Here is an 11,676-nt window from a genome sequence, read left to right as displayed (position 1 = left end):
TAAGTGATAGATAATGTTTCAAATGATTCAGTTGGTACATGGTATGAAACATTTGATCATGCATGCATGTAATACTAATAATATGTTGTTTTAGGTAAACCAAATCATTGAACCTACCCTTAAGAGGCGAAGTTAATCACCTCCAAGACCGCAACACCTCTGTCTCACATAATTGTAGATGGGTAAATCACAGTGATTTAGCGGGTCTTTTAGATTGGAGCCTGAGAGGACTCATGTCATAATGATCGAGTCCACCAAAGCATTAAACTTTCTTTTTGAGTGACGATGAAAACATATAACTACTATCCAAAATTGTGCACTAAGTAAACCCTACCTTGTGACTTTATCCGAAGAATAGACTACAAGAATATAAACCAGTCTTGGATATCCATACCTGACAGCTCGAACCAAGAATATGAATAGATCAATTCCGTTGCGAATTAAACTTGTAATCATGATTAAACTTGACAAGCTAAGCATAATCAACAATACGTCGTCTTTTTATTGAAAGCAAACGAGCTTCTTTAAGACGTTAAATCCGCTCTAAGGGCATTCAAAATAAAGACAGGAGAGGTACAAATCCACTCTTCCCAATCAAGAAACGTAACAGATTTAATTTCCTAACTAAAGCATCGGCAACCCAGTTCGCAGACCGTGCTTTATGGGTAGAAATTTGTGTATAGTAAAACTGTGCCTTAATTTCACTATACATTAATCTACAGTGAGACTACTCAAACTCAGCACAAGTTTTCACCACAAACTAACATTCTAAAAATTACATTCTCAGATCACAACATTTTATCCGTCGAAGATGGGAAAGTAACCGAAGAAACACAATTCTTCATGGTTTGTATGATGTCCGAAGCAGATGGCCTCAAGCTGGGAGGATCACTGAGGCACAAAGCCGCCAGGGAAGCCATAGCCATGGCTTCTTCCAGTTCATATTCTCCGGCGAGACGCCGGTCCACCATTCCGGCAACCTTCGACGCATCTTTCAACACCGGACCCACTTTCGATATCAGCCTGACATTATTGTCCGGCGAGAGAGCTTCAAGCCCCGTGATTAGCTCCAGCAAGATGACTCCATAGCTGTAGATATCATTCTTCTTTGACGCGATCCCGGTTCGCAAGAAATGCGGGTCGGCGTAGCCCGGAGAGCCGATCATCTGGACCATGCGGCGGGACGACGGCGGGAGAACGGTGGAGGAGAATCCCATTTTCGCCGACCCGAAATCGCAGAGCTTGCAGTTTAGGCGCGAGTCGAGGAGGATGTTTGCGGCTTTGAGGTCGCCATGGACGATCTGGAGATCGCAGTGTTCGTGGAGGTAGTCTAGGGCTCCGGCGAGCTGTACGGCGATGGTGATTCGGTTCTTCCATGGGAGAAGATGGGAGGTTTTGGATGAGTGGAGTTTATCGTGGAGAGTGCCGTTGGAGACGTATTCTAGAACCAGAGCTCCTTGTTCCTCGTCCTCGGAGAATCCGAGGATCTTGACGATGTTGTCGTGGCGAATCTTCAGGAGAATCTCCAGCTCCTGACGGAATATTCTCTGGAGGCGCTCGCTGCTCCCGTCGATGATTTTCATCGCCGCCAGCGTAGAATCGGTAAACTTCCCGAGATAAACAGTACTAAATCCTCCATACGCTATCACCCTCGACCTCGCGAAATTCGCCGCCAATCTCCCCACTTCCTCCCTGCTAAACCTCCTCACCGCCACCGCCGCCGCCGCCGACCCTTTCTCCCCTTCTCCGGCCACCACCACCTCCACTCCCTCCCCTTCCACCACCGCCCTTCGCCGCGCCTTCATCCTCAAACACCCAAAAATCGCCATAACAGACACCAAAACTACCACAGAAACACTGATAACCACAACAACAACAACTCCACCCGTGCGGCCGGGATTTATAGGCGGCGGAGAAGTCCCAAAAATGGCGGTTGGTGGCGAAGCAGAGACGAAGGAGGGAGGGAAGCAAGAAACCAACAAAAACCCAAAAAATAAATAACAAAAAAAACGCCAACCACAGACAACAACTACTAATAAACCCTTCCCTCTCCTCCTTCCTCCATAGCTCTGCAAAGGATTCGGATTAGGATTAGGATTAGGATTTTGATTTGAGATCTCTCTTCTCTCTCCACCCCAAAAACAATCCTTTTTAATACTAAGCCTGTTGGGAGTTGAGGCATCCATGACAACAACAATATAATATGGCCGCCTGTGTAAATTCCCAAACCCAAAAATCTAAATTCTTTATTATCATCTCAAAAGTAAGAGTACTGACAGTAAACTAAATTCTTTAATACCGACCACCAACTACGTACTACCCCAGTAATAAAATACCCATTCATCAATACTAAGAAAAGGAACAAAATCTAAATCCGCGGAGGGTGATCGAAATAGTATTATTAGCCTTATTAGGTAAAGTAATACTACTCAACTTTTACTATCTAAAACTATGGTGAATGGTGATTGATTGATTATCTAATTAATGAGGTGATAATATGGTAGTTAAGTAATTGTAATATGTCCTAAAAAAATAGGTGATTCCAGCTTTATATTACCATTTGATTATTTTTCGAGAATATCTTGATTAGGTGATTGCAGTTTTATATAACTCGGTTTGTATTAATGGAATAAATTTGAATATATATTTTCTTTTTTAGGGTAGGATTGATTGTTTTTATGTTGAAGATTCAGTATAAAGGATAAATCACGTGATATGTAGCGACAAAACAAATTTCATATCTAGTTTTTTGGTCCTTGGTAGGATAATCGAGAAAGATATATATAATCGAATCAATAATTTTTAGTGAAAATGATGTATTTGGTTCTAAGGTTGTAGCACAACGTATAGTCTTAATTCCTAGTTAATAGCATAAACTTTGAGGTCTAACTTAATGTAAACAAAGGTAAAGGTACTATATAGGAACTTGAAATTTGTTAAACTATAAAACGCTATGAACATTGGCCTCAAGGAAGAGGATAAGATCATAAATCATATTTTCATATTTATCCATATATCAATTAAGATTTTGTTTTATCCTTTATTGATTTCGATCTCGTTCAAATCTAATAAAATATTGACAAAATAAATTAAAATCACTACTTCATGAAAAATTAAAACACCAAAAATAAATAAGGCATTAATTAAAAATTTGATTTTATGTCTCAAATATAACCCTTACAAACCAGCTTAATTGGCTGAATGGTTGTCCACTCTCCTCCATTAAGAGATATCGGGAGTTCAATAAATCAAATCCACACCTCATAATCTTATTTATAATTTTATATTTATATATATATAACCTTAACAACCAAATACCTCAATTTTTTCTAATCTTAAAAAAGTCACAAATAACTTCCCATTCTTCAACCCACTCCACATTTATTATTTCTTTTTGACAAATGAAAAGTTTACCAAGTAAAATGGGATTTGGAATTTGGAATTAAAAAAAGATTAAAGAATTAATCATGTGGTTAGTACAGAGTTTTCAAGGGGATAAGAAGGCTCAAAAATCAATCAATCAATAAATAAATAAACAAATAAAATAAAAATAAAAAGAGTGGAATATGAGAAGGAAGGCTTACTAGTCAACTTGGGTTACCAGCGACAGCTCAACCGGCCGGCTTCTCTACTCTACACAAAGGGCCCTCTTCTTTATTCCATTCATTCGTCACTGAATGTTCATCAGCATCACAATGTGGATACATTACACTCTCTCCTCAAATTCATTTTCAATTATAGGGAGAAAAAAACTAGTTCATCATTGAGGCAACAACCCAAGCAAGAGGCTTAACAAATCCCTGACAAAGATCATATGCTGTGTTTGGGTGGGGTGCAAGCAAGGCCAAAATAATGTACATTGAACTTAAGCAACTAATACTTAGAGAAATGCATTAGGTATTTTACAAGTATGCGATGCGACTTGGCAAGAAAATCCCTTCTTTTCTTGTCAAGAATCTCGAAATCTCGGCGTATTAGTATAAGACTTTCATGTAAGGTTCCGTGTTCAATTTCTTTTTTTTTTTTTTTTTTTAAATTCAATTTTATTTCAAGAATTCCAACATAATTTAATTTTAACTATTGTTTTCGATTTTTTTTTTAAAGTTCGAGATTATCAAAAGGGCAATGTTAAATGTAAGGGAATTTGCATATTCATTGGTGATATGTTGATCAATTTATAAATGACCAATAAATATATTTAAAAAAAAGTTGTGAAGTCGTTTTGTTTTATTCAAAGGCGCCCATACATGCCCTAAAGAAGGAAGTAGAGGAGGGGACAACCCTAGTCAAGTTAGTCAAATTGTTGGTTTGATAACCACAAAGTTCCAAGTTCGACTTTTAGTAGGAGTGGTCTATTGGTCTTCTCGATTTGAACTGGTCAACTACGGGTAACCTAGGATCCTACGCTGGTTTACATCCTAGTGCTCCTTTGTCGGCTAGGGTCACAAGGCAAGCTTCACCCAGAGCCTACCTTTGAGTAACGACTGCAGATTTTCTTGAGCCTACCTTTGAGTAACGACTGCAAATTTTCTTGTAAAACAAAGTAGGAAGCGAAGGATGATGCTTAGGTTTGAGTTATTATTAAAAACCATGCTACATACTTCTACGTTTACCCTTCACAAACCGCCACTCCCTAATGTAGCAATTGCATTTTGTGGTATGGAAGAAAAAGGTAGGTGTTGATTGATTGTATTGTTTTTATTTAATATACAAAATAAATAAACATCAAGCGCCCATGGCCTAATGGATAAGGCGCTTGACTTCTAATCAAGCGATTGTGGGTTCGAGTCCCATTGGGCGTGTGCTTTTTTTGCTATGTACAGTCGGTGATTCATCTCTTTTATGTGAGCCTTTTTATCTAAAAAATAAAACAAAAACTGTGTTTCAAAATAATAATAATAATAAAACAAAAACTGAAAGAAAAGCCACGACTATTTTTGTGCAGAAATAAATGAAACAAACACGATATTCATGAGTTGTCGAAATTGTGTCACAATAATAATTGTTGTCCATTCATATAGTACAGAAAGAAGAGAGGCAATGACAGGAAATCTCAAACTATTGGTCACAGGTCAATGTTTTGGTACAGTACCCAATGTTTTGACATTAATGTGTATGGTTATGACATCTCCTTTTTCCCCACTTCATAACCCCAGTCTTGCTGGAACAATCACACATTACAGTAGAGTAATAATAAATAGTCAAAAAATGCGGTTTTGATATGTCACAGATTTATTTTTTGGATTATACATGTTAAAAAATAAAAATTACTATATATAATATTATCTCAACCAAGGTAATCAAGTGGGTGAAATATGATTTGTATATTACAAGGTTATAAGTTTGATTTTTGTCAAATATATTTTCAGTTAAGTCTATCACACATGATCTCCCTATTGTTCTTTGAAATTTGCAAGGTTTAAGTAATATTTCCTTGAATATCCAAAATACTAAAGTTGTCTTGACAGTTTTTTTTGAAAAGGAAGAACAGAACTTGTATTAAGCAATCACCGAACTAATAACCTCTGGGGGTATACCTAGCACGAGCCACCTGCATCTTGGCTAAGATGTGAACCGCTTGATTACAATTTCTACGAATAAAACGAACTACACAACCAACATAAGATATGTCCATCCCACCCTTCCAGAGATCGAAAGGACCAAATCTTATTTTCAATTTTTAAGGATGGATACCAAAACCATAAATTTGTGAATAATTCAAAGGCAAGAATACCCTTTTTTTTCCCTAGTAAATAAACATGTTGTCAACCCCCAACCACCTTCCATTGAAAAGGCAACACAGTTGTAATCTAGATCTAACCAAGTTCATCAAAGCATCATATGTATTCACATCAAGGTAGTTGCACTTGTTCACATCACATCTCCTTTTATTCACCTTTTCATCATTATGGGTTAAGATAACACATTCCATGAGACCATGACACAAAAGGATAAATAAAGTGCAATTCTAATGTGTCTTGTGGTCACCATACATATATTCTACAACGCTGTTTAGGATGTGTTCCGAGATACATTTCAACTGTTCAATCAACTCAAAATAAATCCATAAGTTTTGCTTTGCTAACAGCTATATGGTGAGAAGTCTAAGCATCAGCCACAAAATGCAGTCTAACCAAGACTCGGTCCAACCAAGATTCAACTAAGTTAATTGTATTTTATAAAATATGAATACCAGTATCATACACAAAAAAATCCAATCTTGGACTTGAACTTGAAGACCAAACAGTTAAATGACAGTATAATATGTAGAATACATAACTTAAATTCAACTACGAAGAAGAAAAAGAATTACATAATCTAACGTTAGAATAAGCGTATATACAAGTTACAGTTTTTTAAAGTTTATTAACCCGTAACAGCCTGACTTGGTTATGTTTTTTACATAAATAAACCGGCTGTTCTTGAACAGTTAAAACGGTTTTACAGTTATTTTGAAGTGGAAGACTATTTGCCGCATTAGGATTGCAAGAATGGTGCCCATGAATATGTTGATCACATTCACAGCATCATTGTTGAGCTGGAAACCAAAGCATATAGAGTTACAGACTTACAGAAAACATATGTATGAACGCAAATAGCATGCGTGTTGAGCATATAATGTATGAAATATAGATGTGTAGTCGAACAGTTAGCTAAAATGGAAGATTGATGGCTTACCCATTGAAATCCTTGCTTCTCCTGAAGTGCAGCGCCTATCAGACTTTCGCCAAAGTTGGCAATTTGGGAAGCCAAAACGCATATAGCCACTTCGGGTATATTTATCTGCAAAAAAGCGTTTTAGCCAGCAGGTGAATTTTGAAATGTAAAGTTCTTCCAATCTCGATCTTTATAATTTCAACCTTTTAGTGCAAGAACACAACTTTTATTTTGACCTTATGAGGTCCTAGTTCAACACTGTCTTTTGAGTTTCGATTGTAAAGCTTTTGAAAGTGAACAATCACCCTCGACTTGGTCAAAATCTACTATACATATTTTAGTGTGATCATAATCAAAAGGCATCACCGCTCATATGTCCGTACCTGACCCATTATACAACCAATGGAGGCCAGGAGAATTGAAGCAAAAAGTCCAGCCAAAGTCCCCTCAACGCTCACTGCCCCTTCCGTTCCTCTTGGAACTACCTTGAGTGTCGTGACGAGGTATCTGTAATTGAAGTTCGAGCATCTAACAGTCAGTTTCGATGAAAGAGATATTCTTGCTAGAGTACATACGCATTCTTCCATAACTTGGTAATGAAACAAATAAACTATATACAAATTGCATATGATAACTACCCACGAGCAAGTACCTTGCTAAATTTCACTCTGAAAACTAGCCAATCCGTTTCTATTTCAAGTAACCGACTAAGAATCAAAACTATACTGACTCTTACCAGGCTTATAGTAAACCACAAAACTAAGAACAAATTGAAGAACCTAACACTAGATTCCACACAAAAATGTTGGCTTTTTTTTGTTTCCTTAATACTGGGAAGGACCTAGAAGAACGAAGAAAATTTACTCAAGAGAAGGGAAGCAACACTGACGTTGTTTTACCATATGCCTTCCCGATCTCGCTTGAGACAGTATCACTCAACTTAGTACAGAAACACGCCACAAATCCGAGTTCCCAAAGCCGAGAGAATGCAGCTCCGCCAATCCTGTTAATTGACAGTAATGCACACACGCATGCAGATGCACTGGAACCGATCACACTTCCGGTTCCTCTCCTTCCACTCCTCTTCTCTGCAATACCTTGAGCTTCCTTCTGAGCCAACTTCACCTTAGTTACAGCTGTCCCCTGGTAAACTGAGATTACTTAAACAGTCTGGCACTCCATCATACACTCTTGTTAATCAAATTCCATTTGTCACTACATTTTCATTTAATCATAAAGATTATAAGTAGTGATCACAAATAAAGTTATATCTATACCCAATTATGCTTGAAGATAGAAAGTAATTAATATAAAAACAAAATAAAGCCAAAGTTTTATTAGGTTGTTTGACTTGGTAACAACAAGGTTTCAAATTCGAAGCCGACCTTATTGGTTTGAGCCGGTTACCATACAAGATTTATCTGTGAATAACCTCGGGTAATAGCTATGTGTTTCCTAGTCATCCAAAAACAAGAAAATAAAGCCCAAAAAAATCATTTTTATCCAATTCATAAGTACATGGATGAAGAAAGATTAGATTTTGGGCTTACAAGTATGAAGTACATTGCCGCAAGGAGAAACCCAGGGATCCAAAAGGCGCGCCAAGTGAGAGTGGCGAGCAAGAAAGCCGACGCCGCACCGGAGAGCGACAGGCCAGAGACCAAAAGCGGAGAACCGAGGACGAAGATGATGAGGTTGCTAGCAACGGCGGACTGCCACGTCGGCGGCGAGGTCAGGACCAATTGGACTACTCTCTGTACTACCCCGAGATCGGTGGGAGCTGCTTGGGCTCTGACAGAAGGCTGGATGTGCAGTCTCTTGAGCGGGCTAGGGTTTTGGATTGGGAAATTGGAAGGAGCAGAAGAGAGATTTGAGCGGCGAGAAGCGAGGAATAATGAAGGGTGATGCGGGAATGTGAATATTGGAGCTAAAGTCGCCATTTTTGAGTGGTTGAAGAAAGTGTAAGCAGCCTTGTCTGAGCTGAAGCTGGAGAAGAAAGAGAGGTGTAATCAAACCGGCTGGTAACCAGCAAAGATGAAGAAATTCATCTATGGCGGGTCCACAATTCGAAGCTGGATTGGAGACAAGTGAGGAAGAGGCAGCTGTTCACTGCCAAACAGGAATAAATTTCTGTTAGAAATTTTAAAATTTCTTTGATTTTATACGCCCAAAAAACATGTAAAATTATGTTACCATTTTTTTTCTATACTTAGGAACACACTACATAAAATGTAACAAGAATTCTTTTTCTAGTAATTATAGGTACCTCTCAGAGATGACTGCTCCATACTCAAAATCAAAGATCAAACACTTAACCTTTTGTATTACTAACACAAATTGATATCAAAAGATGTTAGCCATCCTAGATCAAGAATAAAGATGTATTCTTCCTTGCAATTTGAAAAAAAAAATAACACATACACACACAAGAGTACAAGACGGGTCTTTGCAACGTTGCCTAATAGGTGTGTGGCAACCACCCTAATTAAAATTTAATTTTTTAATCTCTCTTTAAAAAAAAAAAAACGTTTTTTATTGACCCACCAAAAATTTGAGTAAAACCCCATCTGATAGGGATGCTTTAATCGTGTGAACACCGTACCGATACAGCCATGGCATATTGTCGATGCTACCAATGAGATTCTTAGAAGATTGGCATAAACTATTGTTATTGTTAATATACGAGAAAATAACCGGACAACATATACTTCTAGACTGTTGTATCGGAATGGGAAGTTTTGTTATTGGGGGTGTGTACCAGTGTATATATATACTGAATAGCAATCATGGTAGGGGAGAACTAAAAATTCATTTAAAAGCAAGAAAAAAAAACATATTTGTAAATAATTTAAATTTGAAATGCATCGAGCAATAAGTGTTTTTATAAAGTCACAAATGTTAAGTGCACACTTATGTATATTATCAAATATATTTTATAATTTAACTTACTAGACCTTATCATTTCTATTTTTTTGTTCCACCTGTCGGACACAATGACTAATTCCTTCATTAAATTGTAGTCATTTCTTTTAGATGTGACAGCTGACCTGCAAATTTAAGGCTGCTCTATACCCAAAGCCAAGGATCGAACCCTTGACCTTTACACTTTCTGTGCATCATAGGCATCTTGCTTTCCCTAAATCTGCACTAGTCCTCCTATTTCATGGCTGTGATTTGAAGGGAAACCCCCAATATGTCATTATGAGATGAATTATGCCAAAGGTTGGGTCTGATCCACCCATTCATCTGCAAATTGCAATAGATGCACGCAAAGGCACCACCACAAAAGTCATCATCTGCTGACTGCTGGCTGGTCCTACAACAAGTTCTCATGTCAGTCAGGTCCCAATTATGGCCCCTAAACTTCAATTATAGCCACTGTTTCTTTCCCCTAATCATCTGCTATTTCATCTTCACACATGATGATTAGCAGATGATATAACAATCAACCCCAAATTAAAGTAGATGAATTTTCAGCAGGTTGAACCCAGATTTTCTTGATGGAGACTGTTGAAAACGCAATCTGGTGCCTTTCTACTATCATTACAGATAACACTACACTATCATCTATCAACATCCTACCATGCAGCTGTCTGTGAAAAAGAAAATTTTGGAAATTATGGGCCAGGACAATAAAATGTTTCTTTGGGGTTTAGGACCCGGTATCCCCACAACTGCGGTAAAACTAATCTGGATTCAACCCGAGTTATAACTTATAGCATCAGGTATCCCCACCACTGGGATAAGACTAATCTGGCTTATAGTTGCATTAGTAGTCTCCATTACAATAAAGTGAATGAAATTTCGATTCGATATTTAGTTTGATGGTAACTAAAATTATTTTTTTAGATTAAAGACATAAAAACATACAGTATATATAGTATAATGCACAGTCGAGTTGGATGTTTTTCACTTTTCCTTCCATCCCAAGCAAACCATCAGCTGTCTTAACATTATCAAACTTGTCTGCCACCTTAAAATTCACTCCTCTACCAAACATCCAACTCGATTTCCTTAATTTAATTTCTTATTTATTTTTCAAAAAAAAAAATATTCCAAACCCCTCATTATATAAGCACTGATGTAATATGCTTCTCTCCATCAGTGCATTATAACTCCATTTTTTGGATCAACCAGTAAAAGAGTGTGCAAGAAAGGAAAAATGAATCAGAACACTAACCTCTCGGTTTTCTTGTTTGTCTTCCTCGTCCAATGCACCGCCATTCTTTCTCAGTCTCCAGCACCAGCCCCGGCACCACCTGGTCCGACGAATATCACCGCTATACTTGAAAAGGCTAGCCAGTTCACGATGTTCATCCGGCTGTTGAAGAGCACACAGACGGATGACAGGATCACCTCAGAGCTCAACGGCACAAACCAAGGCCTGACCGTCTTTGCTCCCACAGACAACGCTTTCGCCAATCTGAAAACGGGCACCCTCAACTCCTTTGACGACGAACAGAAGTCCGAGCTGATTAATTTCCACATGCTCCCAATGTTCTTCTCCGTCTCCCAGTTTCAGACCGCCAGCAATCCCCTCCGCACACAGGCTGGTGGCACTAGCGACAGGGAGTTCCCGCTGAACATCACCACCTCGGGGAACTCTGTGAACATAACTACAGGGATCGTCAATGCCACAGTTGCCAACACAATATACACCGATAACCAGCTAGCTGTGTATCAAGTCGATAAAGTGCTGCTTCCCTTGAAATTCTTTGTGCCACCGGCTCCAGCTTCGGCTCCTGCACCTTCAAAGCCAAAAAAAGGATTGCGATCTGCAGCTTCTTCCTCCGGATCAGATGATGACGCCCCAGCTGACTCCTCTGGTGTTACCTGTGTCATTCAAAAGGCGTTGCAGGCAATAGCCTTTGCCTTTGCTGCATTTTTCTTGTACTTGTGAGAGACTGCAACTGTTATTTTATTGTGATCTTGTGTGCTAATGCTGTTGTGAGTTTCATATAAGTAAATCATTGTTTTCAAGTGAAAAAATATATAAACATCAAATTTTATTTTATTGCT

The 11,676-nt window shown here is 38.3% G+C and overlaps 3 protein-coding genes and 1 non-coding gene across 4 annotated transcripts; 2 read left to right on the top strand and 2 right to left on the bottom strand.

The window, feature by feature from the left end:
- Positions 1-486: 486 nt before the first annotated feature.
- On the bottom strand, positions 487-2,329 carry LOC109155753 (probable receptor-like protein kinase At4g10390). The gene has a single exon (XM_019303398.1). The coding sequence runs from the start codon at positions 2,184-2,186 to the stop codon at positions 789-791; it is 1,398 nt and encodes a 465-aa protein (XP_019158943.1). The 5' UTR covers positions 2,187-2,329; the 3' UTR covers positions 487-788.
- Positions 2,330-4,729: 2,400 nt separating this feature from the next.
- On the top strand, positions 4,730-4,802 carry TRNAR-UCU. Its single transcript has one exon. It is a non-coding gene; the product is annotated as a tRNA-Arg (tRNA).
- Positions 4,803-6,201: 1,399 nt separating this feature from the next.
- On the bottom strand, positions 6,202-10,911 carry LOC109155756 (protein VTE6, chloroplastic-like). Its single transcript, XM_019303402.1, has 6 exons — positions 10,838-10,911; positions 8,208-8,766; positions 7,547-7,800; positions 7,041-7,164; positions 6,679-6,783; positions 6,202-6,538 (listed from the first exon to the last, which is right to left on the bottom strand). The coding sequence occupies exons 2-6, from the start codon at positions 8,595-8,597 to the stop codon at positions 6,431-6,433; spliced, it is 981 nt and encodes a 326-aa protein (XP_019158947.1). The 5' UTR covers positions 8,598-8,766; positions 10,838-10,911; the 3' UTR covers positions 6,202-6,430.
- Positions 10,456-11,671, top strand: LOC109155759 (fasciclin-like arabinogalactan protein 12). The gene has a single exon (XM_019303405.1). The coding sequence runs from the start codon at positions 10,820-10,822 to the stop codon at positions 11,555-11,557; it is 738 nt and encodes a 245-aa protein (XP_019158950.1). The 5' UTR covers positions 10,456-10,819; the 3' UTR covers positions 11,558-11,671.
- The last annotated feature ends 5 nt before the right edge of the window (positions 11,672-11,676 follow it).

Source organism: Ipomoea nil, unplaced genomic scaffold, assembly GCF_001879475.1.
Source record: "Ipomoea nil cultivar Tokyo-kokei standard unplaced genomic scaffold, Asagao_1.1 scaffold2704, whole genome shotgun sequence".
In the NCBI taxonomy this organism is placed as follows: Eukaryota; Viridiplantae; Streptophyta; class Magnoliopsida; order Solanales; family Convolvulaceae; genus Ipomoea; species Ipomoea nil.
This window is presented reverse-complemented; position numbering and strand designations above follow the sequence as displayed.

What these genes read in the sequence shown, in the direction of transcription:
- LOC109155756 (XM_019303402.1), bottom strand. Translation starts at nt 8,597, where the DNA reads ATGGCGACTTTAGCTCCAATATTCACATTCCCGCATCACCCTTCATTA. An exon ending in AAGGCATATGGTAAAACAAC is followed by an intron (nt 7,165 to 7,546) that starts GTCAGTGTTGCT and finishes CTTCAATTACAG; the next exon opens with ATACCTCGTCACGACACTCA. An exon ending in AGAAGCAAGGATTTCAATGG is followed by an intron (nt 6,539 to 6,678) that starts GTAAGCCATCAA and finishes TTTGGTTTCCAG; the next exon opens with CTCAACAATGATGCTGTGAA.
- LOC109155759 (XM_019303405.1), top strand. Translation starts at nt 10,820, where the DNA reads ATGAATCAGAACACTAACCTCTCGGTTTTCTTGTTTGTCTTCCTCGTC.
- LOC109155753 (XM_019303398.1), bottom strand. Translation starts at nt 2,186, where the DNA reads ATGGATGCCTCAACTCCCAACAGGCTTAGTATTAAAAAGGATTGTTTT.